The sequence below is a fragment of the Sebastes fasciatus genome, chromosome 18, assembly GCF_043250625.1.
Source record: "Sebastes fasciatus isolate fSebFas1 chromosome 18, fSebFas1.pri, whole genome shotgun sequence".
NCBI classification, from domain to species: domain Eukaryota; kingdom Metazoa; phylum Chordata; class Actinopteri; order Perciformes; family Sebastidae; genus Sebastes; species Sebastes fasciatus.
Genome location: NC_133812.1, coordinates 26,287,953 through 26,311,008, shown reverse-complemented (window position 1 = coordinate 26,311,008; position 23,056 = coordinate 26,287,953). Strand labels below are relative to the sequence as shown.

At 39.1% G+C, this 23,056-nt stretch overlaps 2 protein-coding genes across 4 annotated transcripts; both read left to right on the top strand.

Moving 5' to 3' along the window:
• The first annotated feature begins 1,397 nt into the window (after positions 1 to 1,397).
• On the top strand, positions 1,398 to 12,828 carry laptm4a (lysosomal protein transmembrane 4 alpha). Its single transcript, XM_074616273.1, has 7 exons — positions 1,398 to 1,651; positions 5,587 to 5,707; positions 8,220 to 8,296; positions 9,385 to 9,507; positions 9,998 to 10,093; positions 10,369 to 10,467; positions 11,880 to 12,828. Exons 1-7 carry the CDS (start codon positions 1,523 to 1,525, stop codon positions 11,952 to 11,954), a joined length of 720 nt encoding a protein of 239 aa, XP_074472374.1. The 5' UTR covers positions 1,398 to 1,522; the 3' UTR covers positions 11,955 to 12,828.
• A 369-nt stretch (positions 12,829 to 13,197) lies between these two features.
• matn3a (matrilin 3a) lies at positions 13,198 to 21,964 on the top strand. 3 transcript variants are annotated; one of them, XM_074616272.1, is made up of 6 exons: positions 13,198 to 14,061; positions 18,458 to 19,033; positions 20,382 to 20,507; positions 20,953 to 21,054; positions 21,227 to 21,302; positions 21,396 to 21,964. In XM_074616272.1, exons 1-5 carry the CDS (start codon positions 13,893 to 13,895, stop codon positions 21,280 to 21,282), a joined length of 1,029 nt encoding a protein of 342 aa, XP_074472373.1. In that variant the 5' UTR covers positions 13,198 to 13,892; the 3' UTR covers positions 21,283 to 21,302; positions 21,396 to 21,964. The 3 variants fall into 3 exon arrangements, with proteins under 3 accessions (XP_074472373.1, XP_074472372.1, XP_074472371.1); XM_074616271.1 differs by lacking the exon at positions 18,458 to 19,033 and adding an exon at positions 15,892 to 16,395 and having other exon boundaries at positions 21,227 to 21,296; positions 21,394 to 21,964; XM_074616270.1 differs by lacking the exon at positions 18,458 to 19,033 and adding an exon at positions 15,892 to 16,395 and having other exon boundaries at positions 13,199 to 14,061.
• The last annotated feature ends 1,092 nt before the right edge of the window (positions 21,965 to 23,056 follow it).

Genomic DNA, 23,056 nt, shown 5'->3' with positions numbered 1-23,056 from the left:
CTAGATATTTACCATGAAATTATATTTTTGTATTACATAATTGTTAATAAATTTAGAACTTTTAATCATCAATGTGTTTTTTTTGTTTGTTTTATGAGCCTATAATGAGAGCATATAATTTGTTTAAATTTACGTATGACAATGAGAGGATATTATGTACATGCAGGGTAATGATGGGCTGTGGTTCGCTACAGACACGGCACCTGTTTGTGCATTGTATATGTATGTATTAGTTAGTAATTATTAAAAACATGGCAGTAATGTGATTTAGTAAAAAAATGCACCATGTAAACAGAAAATAAAGGGAACTAATAAGAAGCTTAACTCAAGGTTTTAGCTCTTAGCCCCTCTGTAAGATTGGGTCTTAAGATTGGGTCAATTATGCAAAGTGTTGCCTTATAATGTGCTTTAGCAGTATTAAACAAACATTTGGAAATAATGCAATTACCATAAACTAATTGCCCCACCGGTCCTCCTGAATATCTGGTACCCCGGTTGGTAATCCCATAATCCAACCTTGCCTTGCGATCATTGAAACTCTAGTTATTTATTCAAAATTGTATTCACAAGATGAATTTACAAACCATGAGGCAAAAATCATTACAATAACAAAGTTATTATCCTCAAAACTGAGCAGATATCACAATTGACATAAGACATTTATACGGACAATAAAACTTTAAAAATAAGTAAATACATTTGAAAAAAACACGACATAAATAAAGATAATGTTCAAGTAATATATAGAGACATCTTTGGCATATATATATATATATATATATATTTATTTATTTTTCAAATTTATTTAACTTATTTATTATTTCATATCATATATATATATATATATATATATATATATCTCATATATATATGATATATGATATGTGTATATATATGATATGTGTATATATATATGGTATGTGTGTGTATATATATATATATGTGTGTGTATATATATGATATGTGTTTATATATATATATATATATATATATACACATAAATAATAATAATAATAAATAAGTATATATATATATATGATGTGAAATAATAAACAAGTTAAATAAATTTTAAAAAACACGACATAAATTAAAGATAATTTCCAAGTAATATAGAGACATCTTTGGCATATACATATGCCAAAGATGTCTCTATATTATTCACATATCATATATATTATATAATAGTACATGCTACATATTGTATTTATTGAGGAATTTTCATCAACCTTGCTCAAACATTGCCTGAATCCTATTGGTTGTGCTCTGAATTCCTTCACGCCCATTGGTTTAAAACTCCTGTCAGTCAAAGTGAAACCCTCTTAAGCCCCGCCTTTTCCGGCCCCTTTCAGAGCGTTTGTTTTCAGACCCGGCGTGTCCCCGCACAGCTGTCAGCAGGGGAAGTGGTGGGCGGTGGGCGTTCCTCCTCGGTTCCTCCTCGGTGTCCGTCTGTCTGTTCTCCTCCTGACTGTCTGTTGATGCTGAGCAGACCTCAGACCTCTCTCCTCCTCGTCCAGCTATCCAGATGTTTCTTCCCACCCTCGTGGAGGACATGCATCACTTTAAACCGAGTCGAGACAGACTGTACACCACCAGGTGCTGCGGCTGCTGTCATGTCCGGACAGGGACCATCATCCTGGGGACGTGGTACATGGTGCGTAGCATGGAGGACGGAAGGGCTGATGCTAATGCTAAGCTAATGCTAAGCTAACTAGCACTGCTGATAAACTGTGTTTAGTTCTCTTTAGTAGCTCGTTACATAATGAATATCAACCAGAATACATCACTACACTTATTATGAGTGTTGTTAGTAACTCTAATGTTAGCTACGCGCCACTTTTAACACAATTTAACAGTTAATTAGATGTCGTGTTGACGTTAACTAGCATTAGCATGCCTTCACTCGGGGCTAGCTAGCTGGACAAGCTAACTTAAAGCATTTCTGTCAATACAACTCACTCAACCTTTGAAAATGCTGTTATTAAACAGTTACAAAGACAACAAATAGCAGATTAATGTTGTTGAACAGCACCTGAGTGAGTTCTGAAGGTTTAAAAGATGTGACACTTAACGTTAGGTTAAGTAACATGCTAACTTAAAGGCTGTCACATGTTAACCAGCTTCACTATGAAGGAATGAAACTAGAAAAGGCGAATGCTGTGAATGCTGGTTGTGTGAATGCTGTGAATGCTGGTTGCTGAAGAGCTGTAATGCTGGATGCTGAAGAGCTGTAATGCTGGATGCTGAAGAGCTGTAATGCTGGTTGCTGAAGAGCTGTTATGCTGGATGCTGAAGAGCTGTAATGCTGGATGCTGAAGAGCTGTAATGCTGGATGCTGAAGAGCTGTAATGCTGGTTGCTGAAGAGCTGTAATGCTGGATGCTGAAGAGCTGTTATGCTGGATGCTGAAGAGCTGTAATGCAGGTTGCTGAAGAGCTGTTATGCTGGATGCTGAAGAGCTGTAATGCAGGTTGCTGAAGAGCTGTAATGCTGGATGCTGAAGAGCTGTTATGCTGGATGCTGAAGAGCTGTAATGCAGGTTGCTGAAGAGCTGTTATGCTGGATGCTGAAGAGCTGTAATGCAGGTTGCTGAAGAGCTGTAATGCTGGATGCTGAAGAGCTGTAATGCTGGATGCTGAAGAGCTGTAATGCTGGATGCTGAAGAGCTGTAATGCTGGATGCTGAAGAGCTGTAATGCTGGATGCTGAAGAGCTGTAATGCTGGTTGCTGAAGAGCTGTAATGCTGGATGCTGAAGAGCTGTAATGCTGGATGCTGAAGAGCTGTAATGCTGGTTGCTGAAGAGCTGTAATGCTGGATGCTGAAGAGCTGTAATGCTGGATGCTGAAGAGCTGTAATGCTGGATGCTGAAGAGCTGTAATGCTGGATGCTGAAGAGCTGTAATGCTGGATGCTGAAGAGCTGTAATGCTGGTTGCTGAAGAGCTGTAATGCTGGATGCTGAAGAGCTGTAATGCTGGATGCTGAAGAGCTGTAATGCTGGCTTACATGTTGTGAGAAGAAGATGAAGTAGTAGGAATAGATGGAAAAGTGGGAATGGAATCATTGAAGAGTTGAATAATACCAATAGTGTATGAAAGATGTGGAACATTTTAAGGTTTTTGAATAGCTGACACTAAACTGCATTGCAAGATTATGAATCAGTAAATAACAGTTGTAATTGCATGAAAAGCAGCTGAAGCGTTATAAATAGATAGTTCTGAATTCCCTGTTAAGAAAGTTACCTTCTGGGGCTTTTATTTTGACAAAACTAGGTGAATCCCTAGTTTCCTGTTAACATACAAAAAGGGGAATTTTACCAAGCTTCAAACAAAGTTAAATATTAAAAAAGTACAAATGAGATGAGTGAAAGTTGAATAAAAGCCAGCATCTACGGAAGATGTGGGACATTTTGCAGTTTGAATGGAGTTTCTAGGTGAAAGTATGAATGAGCAGTGAAGTTTTGAAAATGCTTGAAAATGTTTAAATTCTGGACATGTCTTCTATTCATTTCAATGATGAATTATGGTTAATAATTCTGAAAATATGAAAGTTATGAATGAGAAAAGTAATAGCCATCATGTGTCATCATTTGAATGGAGTTTCTATGTTGAAAAATGTGGAACGAGTTGCGTTGCAAAAAAAGTGGTCTGACGAAAAATACAAAATAAACTGTAGAATAACATATGTTGTGAAAGCTTCCAGCATTCACACTAATTAGCACCTGCCAAATACAGGGTAAATGTTGGCTGTGGCAGGTAAGAATTCCAGGTCCCCTGCCACTCAGGATGACACAATATCAGATTTTCACAACACAATATAATTTATGATAATGGTATTATTCAGATATCTATAGAAAAAAAATAAAAATAAAAAGCTGCCAATCAAATTCTTCTTTAACTTTGTTTATTGTGCGTTTTGTCTATTTTTTTTTTGGCAAATTAATTACAGTACACCCAAGTGTAGGGAGGTAGAGAGTTTGTAAACATAACTGTATATATAAAATTATTTAAGAGGCGTTGAATTATTTATACAATATTATCATAGTTATTGTCAATACCTATATATCACGTCACCCTGTCTACCACCATGGCAGATAGGACTTCCTTATATTAAGAAAAATATTATTTTCTAAAGGCAATTCCTGAGTTAAAAATAGTCAGGGATTAGATTAAGGTTACATAATATATTCCATATTTCTAGTGTCTGGTACCACTGACTCGGTGTTTACTATTCTAAAGCGTTCTACGTAGATTTCAGGAGTGGCAGACAAATAAATTGAGTGGCCGGTAGAAATGTTCAGTGACCTGCCACAGTGGCAGGTGAGGAAAAAACTTAATTTCAGACCCTGCACAGTAACATAATTTGCTAAAAGGGGACTCTTGTTTTAATCTTATTTATGTTACATGAGGTCATTTTGATTACATGTGTAGTTAAAATCAAAGAACTGTATTTCTGTAGTAAATGGTTCACTTTTTGCTAACGTTAGCTATCGTTCTGCCCTCGACACATTTTACAGTACTCACTCATTTAACTCACAGCTGAATTAATCCCTTCTCGTTTCATCACGTCATATAACAGATGTTCCTGGTTTTGGTTGCGTTTTGAAATCCTCTGAGTTTTTTTTGGCCAGCTGGACAGTACTTGACTCACGTAAAACACATGAGCCATGTTCCTCTGAATTTCCATGAAATCACTGCTATCACATGATTTAGCACTCTCAAAAACTGATGCAACACACGGAAACTGAAAATCTCATACAACAACCATATATAGTGTTACAGTTAGAGATGAGAGGTCAGGGGACGTAAAGACAGTAAATGGACTGTCCCCTCCCCACATACACACACTCACATCCAACCCCCCAGCATTAACACAGAAACAGTTTTTAAAGCTAGTTACATGTCAAAGACAATTTTTGGAAAAGTAATGCAAACAGCACTTTACTATGGACACAAATGCACTTTTCTCTGCTGCTAAACACAACTACAAATGGGGTGTATGACTGCAAATTGGGTGAAATTGTGTCTGAAACGTTTACTTATTTTATTTTTTTATTGTTATTTTTAGGTATGTTAATTTTAATACTTCTTTATTCTATCCTTTTTAATGCACTGACGGGAGCTGGGAGAGACAATATTTCGTTTCCTTCTGTATATGCAAATACTCAGTGAAATGATAATAAAGTGAATCTTGAATCTCTTGGTTATGTGCATAGTGCCAGCCATTGTGATTTTTGTTTTATTATTTACTTTATTATGAAAATACATCTACAAAGCAAGCAAATTCTAACGCAACAAACATGCTGTAGACAATGTGGCCATACTGACGCAAATCATGCACATGTCTTCTGGAGTTGCCGAAAAATAGAACATCCACATGATGATAAAGTAACCTTGACCAAAAAAAGGGTGATAAATTGTTCACTGTAATGTTGCTATCTCATCCACGTCTTGGAAAGTTGACTTCCCCACAATATGAATTATGTAAACTAAAGGATAAACATTTTATAAGTGTTATGTGTTAAGACGTGCAGAAGTACTGCTAGAGTTCTTTTAAAAACCTTCTTTCTGTTTCCTCCTTCCTCTCCTCAGGTCGTCAATCTGTTGATGGGCATCCTGCTGACTGTAGCTGTGACCCACCCGGAGAACGTGCCCACTATTGACTTGCAGTACGAGGTCATCGACCATTACTTTGCCTCCGACAGGATGTCTGGTAAGCAGCGAAATCGACATGTGGGCTAACAAACTGCTTTATAAAGACACGTAGACAGTTTTTGAAGTTTATGAAGCATTTACACATCAAACTAGGGGTGTAACAATACGTTTGTACAACGATACGCACTTTCCATGTTTCCGATACGATTCAATGACGATATTTGGCTCATCTGAATCAATACAGTAACTCAGTGTGACTGTGAAATTGATAGCTGGATAGGGACGGTGCAGGTCAGGATTCCTCAAAGCTTTTATTGTAAGGGAATCTGGGATAAATTAATTATGGATATAAACAAGTAAACACAACGATTAATGGCAAATACATACACCTTTTATTCTAAAATAATTTAAAAGTGCAACTTTAGGACCCGCTGCTTCAGTTCTCAAGATACAAGGCAGTGCAATATTTAACAGAAAATAAAATAAACCAACTTCTATTCGAGTGAAATGAGCAGTGGTTCAACCTGCTGCTTCTGTTCACATTTTCAGTATAAACAGTAGAGCAATAATATTTAACAAAAAATAAAGTGCATGGCGTCTTTGCATATTCTACAAACAGTGAGAGATTTATCAAGCACATCTCCCTTTTTTGCAAAAGCCAAAATGTTTCCACACGCTGAATCTCAAACGTGGCTTGAAAATGTCTCGCTCGTCTGGCTCTTCCTCGCCATCTGCCATGCTTCGTTTTGTTGTCGTCTTTCTGAGATTGGCGTCACTGGCGCATGTCGATGACGTCATACACAGGGAGAGAACATTTCTTTACTATTAAAAGTGCTAAGACATACTTCCATATAAAGTTTGTGGTGCTTTAATACAAGGTGCAAATTCTTAGTATCGATACAATCGATTATTTACCTTGCAAATCAATTTTAGATCGATATACGTCCCCCGTGAAGGACAACTTGCCGAGTACCTATCGATGTAGTTGGATCGTAGGATTGTAAATCGATTCATCGATGTAGTAGATGAATTGTTACTCCTCTACATCAAACACATTCTGTCATAGTAGGCCTTTTAATTCCACTGTGTCCAGGTGAAGAAGACCTGCCGACTGAAACATCACTGATTTAGACGTGTTTAGCTGCTAACAGATGAGCTGCTGTTACGCTGAGGTTGAACATGTGATTCATCTTTCACAGGGAGCTCAACTCCCCACTGACTGTAAAACAAAACAACTAACGAGGACAACAGAGCACTGCTGTGCTGTGTTCATGTTGTCTGAGTGTTGTTATTGGTGCGGTGTCGTTCCTTCGTATTTCCTCAAGGATTTCTGTTCGTCCAAGGTGTTTGTATTTATGTGTGCCAGGGACAGGGCTGGCAGGACTACCAGGGTGCTTTCTCTCTCTAGCTGGCGGTTGTGTTGTTGATTTGGCTCGGCGAAGGCCTCTTCATTTTTCTGAAACGGTGACTCAGCAGGAGAGGACGGGGAAACAACCGTGGTGGGTTGACCTTCCCACAGCAGGGACATGCCAGCACACGGAGCAGTGGAGGTTGTCCACAGCCTGCAGAGGCAATGTTAGCGTATTAATGCTGCTTCATCAGGCTGCACTCATTTGATTCCAGGCCATGTTTAAAAGTTATTTAACTAATATAGAGATAACCTGTGACAATGGTCTCTGGTTTTTACTTTGGATTAAGTCGTATTTGTATCTACAAAATGACAAATATTCTCTGGCTGCAGTTAGGCTTGCTGAGGTAGTCGTTGTTACACTGTGGTCGGGCACACACCGATCACATTACGTACCCACCGCCCCCACCGGTTTATGGAAATAAAACACATTTAGTTAATTTTGGCGTATCAGCGGCGTGTTATCAATAAAAAGTTGGCTGACGGACGCTACAAACTGAAAGTGAAAGTGTCTGCTCCGTAGGAGTCTCAGCTCAGAGCAGCAGGAGTCAGATTTCCAACACAAACGGGACGAGACAGAGTTGACAGACAAAACGATGGCGGAAGATTTGGTGTCAAAGCGAAAAGCAAAAGCGAAATTTTATTTTCTATAACTTTAATTTAAGCTCCAGACAGACAGTCCTCTGACAGTTTCCTACATAAATATTCAAGTTGCTCTGCTGCTGAATAACAAAGAAACGTCTCCAGACCGCATTGCTGCAGCAGCTTTCTCACCAGCATCGTTTCTTCAGTGCAACAGGCAGAAGGAGTTTGAGGAAGCGAGAGACTGAGTGATGGAGAGAGAAGAGGATATGAAAGGCAGCCCTTTTAATTATCCCAGGCTGAGTTTCATTGTGTATTTACCGACACTCCGCTGCTGAGAGGGAGAGGCTTAATGCTCCCCAGAGCTGGCCTTTAAAACACAGTTAGCTGGAAAGAGAAGAAGCCCTGGAGACGGTTCACTTACACTGGATGTAAATCACCACTGCTTCAAAGAGAGCAGGCGAACATACCTCCACCCACACTCACTGATATATACATTAATGATTATGGCGAAAGGTAATTGTAATAAATCCCTGCATTTGGTGAATAATTTATTTATTCATACTTTTTCCTGCTACAGAGAATGCCTGCGTTGGATTTGCCATCTCTCTGCTGATGCTCACTATCAGTGCCATGATGGTGTATGGAGCCATTACTGTAAGTCTGCCCCGTGGATATTTTTAATTCTCTTTTGACACTTCAATTTAAAGCGCTGTCATGGTTTCTTATGCTAATATGTAATCCCAGAATGTGCATGCATAAAAAAAAACATTGCTTTGAAGTTGTATAATAATAGCACCAGAGTTAAGAGGTAAGTTTTTTTTTTTTACTCCAGTACATTTTAGCCGGATGTTGAAAAGGATCCTGCTTCAGTGGGAGTGTAGCGTTCAGTGCTATGTTCTCACTGCCTGTCATCTTCACCTCACAGGCCTGCCTGATGGCATCAGGACTGACAGGTTTGACAGCCTTTTTGACGTGGCCCCGCATAAAAGCTGCTAGTTGGGATGCCTGCACAGATAAAGCGTGACACACGTCTGCAGGCCGTGCATGCCGGCAGTCTGTGCAAGAGTTGTGGTCTAGCTTTGCAAGTACACGCTCCCAGACGACCGCAGTAGAAACCCTTTTCTCCAATACAGTTGTGGCGGTGCAGAGCTGTAGTGTCCCGATTAAATACCCTCAATGTATTGAACCGTGATCATAATACACCAAAGATGTTCAGTACTTTGCTACGTAATGTAGGAATGAAGAGTGAAGTAGGAGTAAACTGTTCTTTCATAGAAAAATGCCTGTAGAGGTTCATGTAGAGTGACCCAGTTAAAGGACCAATTTGCTGATTTTGAACCTTCTCTATGTGTTTGTTACAGGGAGAGCCATGTCAGCACTCCCTGTCTCTGTAGTCAGGCTCTTTTCATCTACCCCAAACCACGTCTGAGGATGCAGCCACAGCCTGAGCCCGAAGGGAACATGTTCTCAATCCAGGAAAACTTTAATTTAAGCCGAGAAAACCAAGTTTAAAATCAGAAATAGAACAGACTGTCACAAACTGTAGTGTTTGTGACTGTGCTCAGGCTGTGAATGCATCCTCATCTGTTGAATGTGTAAAGGGCAGTAGAGCCTACCTGCTGGATACTGGATGTTAATTTAAGACAAGTGTGCGGAGAAGGTTGGAAAAAATGCAACATGGTCCTTTCAGGATCCGTCTAATTGATGACTTTGTTCATAACGTGACTTTTCGTTCCCCTCAGCATCGTGACGGTTGGCTCATCCCGTTTTTCTGCTACCAGCTGTTTGACTTTGCTCTGAGCTGCCTGGTGGCCATCAGCTCTCTCACCTACCTACCCAGGATCAAGGACTACCTGGACCAGCTGGTCAGTGCCACCAGTCTCACAAGACTCACCAGTCTCACACAGTCTGATCCTGTTGACATTATGACTCAATCGTACCACCGCTCCCATGTTTATTTTACAACAAAGTATCCTGACAACAGAATACAGTGTTTATAACTAGGGCTGGGCGATGTGGAGAGGAGACTGTTGACATTTGATTCCACGTTCATAGAAACAGGAGAAAAATGTGGGAAACCGTCAACGGATAAACTCGTCTGTTTACATTGCATTCATTGTATTCTGTGTAATTTCTTCAGGAAAGATCAAATAGAAACATTTAAAAAACTACTTGATCTCATTTTTTTATTATATACTGACGCACCTATATTATTTTACTGTTACAAAATGCCTCAAGATCTTGTAAGGTTGCTGTTTTCTATGGATCGTGTGGTAGCGTTGACGGTGATGCGAGCTGAATAAGTGTAAAAAAAGGCCTTATTGATTATCTGACGTCTGTTCTCCTCGTCCTCAGCCGGATTTCCCGTACAAGGATAACCTCCTCTCTCTGGACTCCAGCTGCCTGCTGCTCTTCGTGCTCGTCTTCTTCGCCTTCCTCATCATCCTCAAGGTGAAGTTATTGGTTATTATTCACAGTTAAATCTGCATTATTCAGCGTGTTGGTTCATTTAATACATATCATTCTAAAGCAAACTGATCTAATACGGTAAGATGAGAAAATGGATATTGATTTCATGTCTGTGGATTCAGTAAAGGGGTAAGACGTGGTTGTCCTATTTACATTAAAGAGACATTGTGGTTTCACAAGATGAGGGGTTGAAAGTGTTTATTGACTGTTGAGCCTGATCGAACCATAAAATTCACAATCTTATCTTTGCTCTCCAGTCGTACCTGATCAACTGTGTGTGGAACTGCTACAAGTACATCAACAACAGGAACATGCCAGAGATCGCTGTCTACCCGGCCTTCGAGACTCCTCCCCAGGTATGAAACCCGCCTGAGATAATCTCTGATTGACCGTTATGGATTTCATGAGTAGTCACAAAAACACACTATCAGATGCAGCCATATGTAATGCTTACGTTAAGCCAGCAGGTGGCGTGCCGCCCACACACGAGGACAGTGTCTGTTCATAAGAGTTATTTACCATGTCAGGGGTACAGCTACATTTAGAAATACACAAATTAAGATTACGTTTTTTACCAAAAATAATTATTTTATTTTGTCAATTCATCAGTTAATGTTTAATATTTTTTTAAATGTCTATCACAATTTCCTAAAGCCTGAAAACCAACACATTTACTAACAGAGGCAAAAGAAAACCAGCAAACATTCACATTTGAGAAGCTAAAACCAGTTCATTTTCTCCTTTTCTGCTCAGAAAATTACTCCTGACAATTAATCGAAATGGTTGCAGACATATTCGACTGACTAATCGATTAATCATAAGATATACTTTTAATGTCCCCGTAGGGAAATTTGTTCTGGACTCCGTCCTGTAGTTCTTTGCTCAGAAACATCACTATTTTATGTTGAACCTTTAATGTTATATATTATTTTGTAAATATTTATCCTAGGGCTGTCAATCTTTATTTAATCACCATTAATCGCAAATTAATCACACATGTTTTATCTGTTCAGAATGTACCTTAAAGGGAGATTTGTCAAGTATTTAATCCTCTTATCAACATGAGAGTGGACAAATATGCTGCTTTATGCAAATGTATGTATATATTTATTATTGTAAATCAATTAACAACACAAAACAATGATAGATATTGTCCAGAAACCCTCACAGGTACTGCATTTAGCATAAAACAATATGCTCACATCATAACATGGCAAACTGCAGCCCAACAGGCAACAACAGCTGTCAGTGTGTCAGTGTGCTGACTTGACTATGACTTGCCCCAAACTGCATGTGATTATCATAAAGTGGGCATGTCTTTAAAGGGGAGACTCGTCGGTACCCATAGAACCCATTTTCATTCACATATCTGGAGGTCAGAGGTCAAGGGACCCCTTTGAAAATGACCATGACAGTTTTTCCTCACCAGAATTTAGCACAAGTTTGGAGCGTTATTTAGCCTCCTTACTGACAAGCTAGTATGACATGGATTGTATGATATACATGGACAATGGATTCTTTAGGCTTGTAGTTTCATATGATACCAGTATCTTCACTCTAGCTTAAAAACCGAGCCGCTACAACCTAAAAAGCGCATGTTGCATTAACGCGTTATTATTGCGTTAACTTTGACAGCCCTAATTTATACGATACGATGGTCTTGGACTCAAATGCAGCACACGTGACATGTGTTCTTATCATACAGCTGCCTCCACAGCACAGCAGTATACCTACAGGCCTTTATGTTGTTTCTTTCTTTCTCCATCAGTACATCCTGCCAACTTATGAGATGGCAATGAAGATGCCGGAGAAGGAGCCACCTCCCCCTTACATGCCCGCCTAAACACCAGCCCTTGTTGCCAAAACACATGCACACACACATATACACACAAATACACACACAAACACACACCACCATATGCATTCCTACCTTCCCTCACTAACCCTTTCACCCCTTCTGTGTATGTGTAAGGCCACTGACTTGTTTTGTTCAACCCCCCACCCCCCTCTGTAGTCCTACAGAGCGTCTATAGAGCATCCTGGAGGTGAGAGATAGAGAGAGAGAGGAGAGAGAGAAAGGTGGGAAAGACTGAAATCTGACTGAGATGAATGAGTGAATGTGATGTTTGAAAAACACCGGAAGCTACCAGCCCACCCTCCCTCCCCCCTCTGGCCTTTTTTATGTCTTAGTAAAGGGATACATGTGAAAATTAAATTGCTTGAAATGCTCATCGATCCAGCACCATCCTATATATAGATTGATATATGAAGTGTAAAAAAAAAAATGATGACAATCCACTTATTATAGCTCTTATTGTTGGATTATTGTGTTACTTTCCCCCCCTAATTATTACGATCTAGACTATTCCATCTGGAGTCTGTAGCACTTTTTCGTCTGTTATTTATTTAGCTTTGCTGTGGTTCAGTCCCCCCCCCCCCCTCCTCCTGACATTTCATCACTCGCTAGTGAAGAGTTTCCCAGCTGAGACTGAGAGACAGACTGAGAGACAGACTGAGAGAAAGAGAGCAGAGGGCTCTGATGATGGATCATTTCCTCTGCTTCTTTCTCACCCGACATCTGGAGCAAACGGCTAGTCTTGTGAACATTAGTAGTTGCATGCTTATCAACAGCCCCCCCCCCGCCCCCCATTTCTTTACTGGTAATATGATTTTATCCTAGTGGAAATACATTTGACTTCAATAAACGTTTCAGAACATTTAGATCTCCATGACTCTTTTGTTCACGTCACACATGCTGAAGTAAATTCAAAAGAAAGATTAACGGCAAACAGCTGTCAGTACTCCACTCCTTTATCTGACAGCTGTGGTTTCAAATTAAGATTTTACATTTTAAAGAAAAGCATATGATAAGTTTATTAAATACAATGCATTGCTAAAAAATATATTTTTTTAGATAAAATACAAGTGTCTGAAAATGAGCGGGATATGGGACCTTTAACTGATAGAAATAGAAGATCGCCAAGTGTTACTTGAACTATATTACAAGCTCATCCATAACTTCTGATAACCTTTAACTCCTTATCACAAACTTTATTCATTTATTCCTGTAGTGAATTTTTTTGGAACAGTTTACATTCTGTGATTGCAAATTTTATAAGCTGATTTCAGTATTTTTAGACTTAATATTTGTTTTAATTTGACTATTTTTGGTTCAATAAATTTCCTGGCGGTGTGCAAGACAACAAAATAAAAAAAAATAAAAATGTATATATAAGTATTATTAAATTGTTCACTTAATAATTCAAATATGACAAGTCAAATTAATTCATATCATTTGTATTTGTTACGCTTATGCTAGTGCACAATAAAGAAAAAAGATTCACAATGAAAACACAACTATTTACACATTTCATGACCGAAAAGAGCAGGGAGAAGAAAATAAATCTTTTGTCAGTGGACTGTGGTGCATTTGAGGGAATCCTGACCTATAAAATGCGTAAAAATCAGTGAAATCCTGGCTGATTCTGAAGCAAATTGGATTTGTAGAGGTGAAAACACATATATGGATATAAGCGGGACCGTTATAAGTCTCCTCCACATTGTGCAGATCAGGACAGATAATATTTGAGTTGTTTTCTATACCGTCCTCCATACCGTCTTTCACGGTGACCCGGAGGTCACGTCCCACCTCTGGATTGGGCAGAGAGTTTGACGTGTCGGACCGTGGAGGCGGTCAGACCCCCGCTGAGCCGAGAAGGACCCTCTGAGACTGAGACCGAGCCCCGGACAGACCAGCGGAGGACTCAGCCTGCAGATAACGATGAAGTCTGTCCTCTGGAGCGTCCTGTCCTGCGTCTCGCTGCTGCTGGCTGATGTTTTGGCCACATACCATCACCTCAGTGAGACGGCTCCTCAGCTGCTCGCCGCTCAGAGCTTCGCTCAGACCAGAACCAACGGAAGACCTCCGTTCAGGACCCTGAACCCAGCCAGTGAGTTCTACTCAGACTTCTCTCCAAAATACTTTGTTACTGAAAGTACTATGATAGTACTATTATACGTAGTACTGGTGGAAGACGTATATCTTATTTCATTTAAGTAAACGTAGCAATATCCCTTACAGAAAATAAGTTTATTTTATGAAGTAAACTTAAGTATAGTTCAAGTATACTTTATGTAATAAGTATACTAATATCAATGTACTAGTAGTATACTTGTAAGTGTACTACTTTAATACTTCTCGGGACTAAATTGTCCCACTTTTAGTTTATAAAAATATACTTTAAATGTAAGAGTAGTAAACTTTAAGTACACAACTAGTTGTATTTTGTACTGCAACTATAATGTGAACTACAAGTGAATTTATATGTATACTTTTAGTTTACTAGTTCCATACTTGTAGCCCACTTTGTAGTTTATGAAAGTACACTTTAAAGTATACTCTCTAATAGTTTTTACTGCAAGTATACTTGTAAGTGTTTTCTTTAAGTGAACTTATAGTACTTAGCCAAATATACTTTTTCATAAACTTTTCAGTATGAAAAGTATCATTTTGTTAAGTATATCTCTGATAAGTACATAAAAAGTAAACTGAAAGTATACTCTCTTATTTTAAGTTTAAAGAAGTATACTAATAGCACACTTGAATAAACTTCTTTCTTTGTAAGGGATAGTAGTATTAAAACACCAATTAACTACATTTAGCCTTTTTTTTTTACTTTAAGTACAAATGTGAGGTATTTGTAGGCCTGCGTTACTTTATACTTATACTTCATTACATTTCAGAGAGAGATATTGTACTTTTTACTCCACTAGTTTCTTCGACAGCTGTGGTTACTGGTTTCAAATTAAGACACTTACTTCGGTAAAATTAATCAGCAAAAAGTTACTTATTTATGCAGAAAATTATCCCTATTAGTGTCGTATTATTATACAGTATATCAGATTATTCGCAGTATTTCTAAGCAGTATTTTAATGTAGTATTTGGTTGTTATTGTTTTTGTGTGTAAAAATGTTATTTTGCAAAGTAACTAATAACTAGAGTGAGTATTTTTTACATTTTTGTATTGCGACTTTTACCAAAGTAGAAGATCTGAATACTTCTTCCACCCCTGAAAAACACTTTTACAATTAAAACTCCTGCATTCAAAATTGTACTTCAGTAAAAGTACAGTAGTTTTATCAGCAGGTATTTTATTTATGCAGAAAAATAGCCTCTATGAGTGTAGTATTATTATACAGTACATCAGATTATTTGCAGTATTTTATTGCAGTAGTTGGTCATCATTGGTTTTGCGTTTAAAATTTTATATTTTAACTATAGCTGTCAAATTAATGTAGTGGAGTAAGAAGTACAATATTTCCCTCTCAGATGTAGTAGTAGCACAAACCAGTACCAAAGTACCTTAATACTGTACTTAAGTATAGTACTTGACATTACATTTCACATTAGATGTTTTGAATCTCTCGTGACCAGTTAGGAGTTATTTACATAAAAAATATTAAAATTATTTTATAATGTAAATTGTTATTTTTTGCAGATTACATTTTAAAATTGTAATTTTTGTAAATAGAAAATTAAATATTCCTAAATGTAATGTAAGCAGCAGTATATAACAACATGCATGACATGTATAATTGTCGACTGGGTGTTTCACAAGTACATGATAAATAACCGCAGCTTGTTGTAAACAACCCAGATGTCTGAATTTAACACGCTTCAACTAATAATGTCTCTGTTTGTCTGTTGTTATATATTTAACGTACTTTACACAGCTTTCCTGTACTTTCACCCTACTAATGTTCTCTATCACTTCTGTAGTTCACAGCAGTGACTACACGTATAGAGGAGGGTATCACTACCACTACCAGCCACCATGGATCCCTCCACCGGTACTGTACCGACCTCTTCCTCTGTCTCCTCCGCTGACTTACCACAGGCCCTCGGCCCCCGTGCCGCCCTATCACCACAGAGTCAAAGGGCCACACATGCACCACATATACAAAGGTCTGTCTCCACCGGTAGCTCACCATCCCCACCACAGGCTCAAAGGCCCATTCCCTCACACACTGAAAGGTCCATGCCCAACAAAGTCAGACCCAACAGTACCGACAGTGGTGCACCTCCCTACCGCCCCTCCAGCTCTACCGGAGCCAGCGGTGCTGCCGACTCTGCCGGCGACTACAGTGGCACCGGTGACTCCCGTCCTGCCCGTCCTGCCAGTGGTGGTGACCGCTGAGCCGCCGGTGGAGACCAGCGCTCCGGTGACGCTACCGGTCAGTACCCAAAGCGGCTCCATCACCAGCGTCAGTCCTGTGGAGACAGGTAGAATTGGCTTTCCAACCCAAACCCTCAATGCTTTCCAGGTCAGATCTGTTTGGTTATTAAAGATATTATAATAGAAACACCACTTAAACACCACAGAGGTCATTTTAGTTAAAGGAACAATTCAACATTTTGTGAAGCTGATTCTTTTTCTTGCTGAGTATGAGACGAGAAGGTCGATACCACTCTGGAATATAATATTCACAACTATGTTTTCATTAGTGTATAATCAGTTAGCTTAGAATGAGTCCTTCATATCTACATAGAGAGCGGGTTTCTCTTCACAGAGTCCGCCATGTTGCTCCGCCATGTTCCTAGGGTAGCCCAGAACGGACAAACCAAACTCTGGCTTTAGAGAGAGACTGTCATGTTGTTACGTTACCTGAAGGCCACCGTAGTTCTCCGACAAGGAAACGTGAGCCGTAGAATGCTAAACCGTGGTACCGCCAGCCGCCGTCCGACTTCCACTGCTCCTAAAGTCGTGTTATTACGGTAAGGATGAAATCTGAGAGAGGTGGACGGCGTTACCACGGTTTTGGGCTCGGCAGCTCACGTTACCGCAGTCTTGGAAAGGGAGGAGTGAACGAAGGGGTATTAAGTTGGTTGCAATCTGCAACCACAACACTAGATGCCGCCAAATCCTACACACTGTCCCTTTAAATATAAGGCTACTGTCAGCAGTCTGTTAGCTTAGCTTAGCATAAAGACTGGAAACAGCTAGCCCGGCTCTGTCCACAGGTAACAACATCCACCTACCTGCACCACTAAACAACATTTCATCCAAATCAACTTCATGTGGAAACGCTGCCTTTATATCAGGCATTCAAAAATGTTCACGGGGAATCTAGCCTAGTTGTTTTAAATGGAGAAGTTCAATCTCTCTCATGCCTCTCGTTCTGTTTTTTGCGTGTGTCATATGTGATTATTGTAAATGAATGATGTGTCTCCAGTCTTTGTGTTGGAGCGGCTGCCGGCTGCAGCTTCATATGTACAGACAGTAAGAGTGGTGTTGATCTTTTCATCTAACTCTCAGCAAAAAAGCAAATAAGTTCCCAAAATGACGAACTATTCCTTTAAAGCAGATGTCATTTCATTTAAAAGTGATATATTTGAATTTATATATATATATATTAGTGGTAGGACACAAAATAAGTAGCCTTCTAAGCAGACTGAATTCGCCATTTCTTTTTACTTCTGCAGCTATATTTGAATTTATGACCACGAATAAGATGTCTGTAAACTTAAAGCAAAAAAAAAAGCAGGCCATTTTTTAAATATGTATTTGAGGTTTAAAATAAGAGCTAAAATGTGTGTCTTTCTTTTCCATATACACACTGAACAAAACAATATAAATACAACACTTTTGTTTTTGCTCTCATTTTTCACAAGTTCAAATAAAAGACTTCTTCCATGCACACAAAAGGCTTATTATTCCTCTCAAATTTTGTCCACAAATTTTGTTTAAATCCGTGTTAGTGAGCAGTTGCATCAACAGGTCTGGCATATTAACACACTGATTAAACAGCATCATTATTACACAGAGAGAAACAAGCCTTTTGTGAGCAGAGAAAAAGACTTGGGAGCAAAAACAAAAGCGTTTATATTTTTTGCTCAGTGTAAAAGCAGAGTCGGTATTTTTGCTTTGAAAAAGCACCGAGGATCTGACGCTAAACTGCAGAAATATGTGTTTAGTATATGTGTGTTTGTGTTTGGACAGGCAGGTCCCCTAACACTGTCTCATTACTGTCTTATGTGTCTGGACATCGAGCATCATTTTCATTCAGGGGAATGAAATGAAAGGATCCGTCCTGTGATGAGTCTCTGATGGACTGTTGAAACACTGAAATGATATAATATGTTTTATTTCATACTTCATCATTTCATCAGTTTTACCACTTCAGTGATGCACAACAGTTTCCTTTTGTTGCCATGGGAACGAGTGTTGTGTATCCCAACGTGTCCTGTGTTTTGTTGTCACTGTGACGTTTAACCAACACGCCTGAACGTGTCTCTGAGTGATGAACTGGGTTGTTAACGGTGCCGTGGTTTGGTTGATCACCAGAGACAGACTCCCAGTGCGGGAGCCGCACCATGGACCTGGTCTTTATCATCGACAGCTCTCGCAGCGTGCGCCCCGGCGAGTTCGAGAAGGTCAAGATATTCCTAGCCGACATGGTCGACACGCTGGACGTCGGCTCCGACGTCACCAGGGTGGCTGTGGTCAACTACGCCAGCACGGTCAAGATCGAGTTCTTCCTCAAGAGCCACTTCAACAAGCCCGACATGAAGAAAGCCATCTCCCGCATCGAGCCCCTGGCGGCCGGCACCATGACGGGCCTCGCCATCAAGACGGCGGTGAACGAGGCCTTCACCGAGCAGTCCGGAGCCCGGCCTCGCTCCAAGAAGATCACCAAGGTGGCCATCATCGTGACGGACGGGAGGCCCCAGGACCAGGTGGAGGAAGTGTCCGCCACGGCTCGGGCCTCGGGCATCGAGATCTACGCCGTCGGGGTGGACCGCGCCGACATGCGCTCCCTGCAGCTGATGGCGAGCATCCCTCTGGAGGACCACGTGTTCTACGTGGAGACCTACGGCGTTATCGAGAAGCTCACCTCCAAGTTCAGGCAGACGCTGTGCGGTAGGACGAAGACACCTGCGAGACCCTTTCTATCCCACCATTAACCCCGGTTCTAGTTCCTCAGTAAGGGGCACCTTCAGTCTACGGGGGTTTACTGCACGTTATGGATCATTTACTGTGTTAGTGTTGAGTTCTAAACTCTGAAATCACGAGGAAAGACACCAGATGCTCTGAACCCCCACATGGACTGCAGATGTCGGCACTAGAACCTGCTTGTAGTCGCAGAGTTAAACCAGAGTAAAGTTTTGGGGCCGCAAAGCCGGAAACTTTCAGCTTCTTTCTTTAAAAGCAAAAACTGTTTATATATATGGTGATCTTTAGTAAATTGTTTGCAGTCAAGGCATCATTGTGGTGCTCTGAATGTATCCGTATTTATTTAAAATGATTTAAATGCACAGTAGAACCTCACTTTTTCAAACCAATCTGGAAAAGACGGCGTCCAAACTAATGCAACAATACCCGTTTCTACAGTAGCCCAGAACGGACAAACCACTTTTTCTACTTGGGCCGGAGTCGATAACGTCAGTCACTCTCGTTGCCACCACTCTCTCTCGCTTGCTTCACCACTCACTTCCCACGTACACACACACACTCTACGCACCGTTTGCATTATCACGTCGGCCACCGTAGCTCTCCAACACCCGCTTGGCACACGAGAGAGGCTTCAGTTCGTACAATTCTCCTCACCTCACCGCTAGATACCGCCAGATCGTACACACTGCACATTTAAATATGATTTGGATTTATTCTGAAATGAAATAACCACATATTGCACTTGTCTGGATGCATATGAATTCCAAAAAGTACCAATTGTTTTTAAATTTTCACAAATGTCACTAATCAGAAGCATAATTAATTTGAATGGTTCGATTTTAACTTCAAAGATTTGGTCAAATGCGGTTCTGCTGTAAATGTTTCCTTGTGTTCCTGTCTGATGTTACTGTCTGATGTCCCTCCTGGTACTTCTGAAGGTATTTGTCCATGTAACTGTGATTACTGTCGTACTTCAGGGTTCTGTGATTTTACCTGGGTTGTCCAACACACAGTGAACCTGAGCAGTTCGCAAATGACCTTGGCTGAGATGTGGTGAAGGTGTATGAACGGATTGAAGTTTTGTGGTCAAGTACAAACACATAAGAATATCATTTTTTTAACTCGTAAAAGCAAAAAAGTCAATCCGAAATAGCTGTAAAAAATAGTTTATTTTACTTCTTTCTGTAAACATTAGAAATAGATTTTTGCAGTCTGCAGAGCTCTACCTTACCCATCACCTACCTGTAGTATACTGTCTGCTAGCACATGAAACTGTACCATCCCTGGCCATCCCTTTAATCCCGGCTTGTTCCAGGTCTGGACCCGTGTGCCATGGGAAATGACTGCGAACACGTATGTGTCAACAGCAATGCCTCGTTTTACTGCCAGTGCCGGGACGCTTATATCTTGAATGCGGACAAGAAAACATGTTCCCTGAAACGTAAGAACATACTGTGTGTGGATTCCTGCAGCAAATGTGACTTTTTGCTGTGAAATTAAATCTATATTATAGATATTAAACTATCCCTTTAATGCTGCTAAAAGTATATATGTGTAAGAGCTTTAAAAGCAATGTGCAGAATGTCTTCTAAGCAGAGCTTCACAACATCACAACCAACTGGTGCATAATTCCTGACTCTATAATTCACTGTTGATTGTAGCATATGTTGTTGGACAATTATCGGGTAATATTATAGAATTTATTCACTATAATTGCATTATTGTTTTGGCAAAATGGTAAATTAATATTGTAGAATATTTTAGAAAGTGTGCTTTGTTCAGCCTAGTTGTAAAAAGTGTGAGAGAGAGATGGTGGTATTGTGTGTTTCACTCTCTACATGACTCTACTGTTACACTGATGTGTATTTTTCTTTCTCCCGGTGAAGAGGTGAAGGCGGTGGTGGTGGTGGAGGATCCGTGTAAATGTGAAGCCAGGCTGGCTTTCCAGAAGCAGACGCAGGCCGCCATCCAGCTGCTCACCGCCAAACATATCCTTCCTGTTGTTTCAGATGGGAGACGTTTTATTATAAACTCTCCCGGCAGCACGTTTCTCTGCTCATTATTTCTCCCTGCTGGTGTTGTTACTGTAATATAATTTGTCTTGTGTATGTTTTCATCATTTAATTGAGCCTGTAAATGAGTTTCCTTGACTGAGTTCACTGGCCGATGTGTCTGGGAGGATGGAGCGTCTGGAGAACACGGTGGGCCGTGTTTAAAGCTGGACGCAGCGGTAGGTGTTGACAGCTGTGTTTTTCTGGAGGTGATTTGTAGTAAAAAGCCTCCCACTCATCTCACGGTTTGACCTTTAGTTTATTTACGTTCTGCAGAGACAGCTCACCGCTTTACTTCCTGGACATGGACATGTCCTTCCTGTCGTCCACAACTACTGGGCTTCAACCACAGATGGAGTGACGCTGTGACTCATAAACCAACATCCCTCAAGTTACTGACTGTTTCATATCTACAGTTGAATATGGGCATTAAACGCTATGTTTGAAACCGCAGTTAAAGCTACTTTATTTTATAAGCTAATGTATAATAACCAGAGAAAACAAGTATTATTTCCATTGTTTCTCCTGTACTGTATTAAGTGTGTTTTACATTCTGTTTGTACAAAGTTGCATATTGTATATAGTATTTTTTATGAAAATGTCAAATTGGATTTAATCAGTAACAGATTTTAATTGAAAAATTTACCAGTAAAATGTTTCCTATATTAGATATTTTTGCATATTTTCTTTATTATATAATCTGTTACAGCAGTTTAACTATTATTACAAGTTGTATCATGTGTTATGGATGATAAAATGTTAATCTCCTGAGTCTGTGAATGTTATGAGATTTATAATGTTTGCTAAGAATTATAAATGTAACCAAGCTGACAAATAAAATAATAACAAAGGAGGTTGTTGTGCACTCTGTTGTCTTTTTGAGTTCTTAAGCTCTTTCTTTCTATTTTTCTATTATTGTATATTTTACGTAGCACTCTACTCTACTTTTATTTTGACTGTATATTGTACAGAGTGTCATAGTGCTTAGCACACAGGATAAATTTCAATTGGTTAATTTCCCCGGGGATCAATAAAGTATAATATATATATATTTATATATATATATTATATTTATATATATATATATTTATTTATTTATATATATAAATATATATTTATATATATAAATATATATATATATATATAGTATTGGAGTGTTACAGTTGCTATCGTTTAAACATAAGGAATGTAAGAAAATAGAAATAAAGGAGTATGTAACATACTACAATATAAACAAAATATATGTAAAGAAATATAAGTACTAAAATTAAAAATAAGAAGATGAGAATATCAGAAATATTAAATATATACAAATATTTTCATTAAGATATATATATATAGCATATAACCACAGTGCAAAAAATAAAATAAAAAATGCTGAACAGTGGAATCTATTAAGTGTGTTAAATATAAAAATAAGAAACGACAGTATTGCAGTATTATTACATTAACTACTATCAAGCATTTAAAACATGCATTTTCTTGTGAGGACAAAAACATTATTTAGATTTATGATGAGTTCTAATAATTCAAGTCAAATTCTCTTATTAAATTCCCTCCAATAAAAAAATATGATTATGATAAATCCCACATTGTATCTTTATGAAAACTTAACGGAGGTATTTCAGTCTGTATTATGAAGTATTTGGCATGAATAAAACATGTTTGTGTTAATACAAAAGAGCCATTATATCCGTCTCTCTTATATAACTGTACATTTCATGGCACATGTATGTATTTCTGTGTCAATATAGAAAGGTAAACATGATGGTTGAGCTCTGACATTTCTATTAACAATGTGTTATAATTTACTTCACAAAAACAGTCAAAGCGCTCGGAGGTCGGAGGAAGATCACTTCCTTTAACCCCGAACCCTTTTTACTCTGAAACACACATTCAGTCACTAAACATACTAAATAAAGATGGATTATAATCTCCA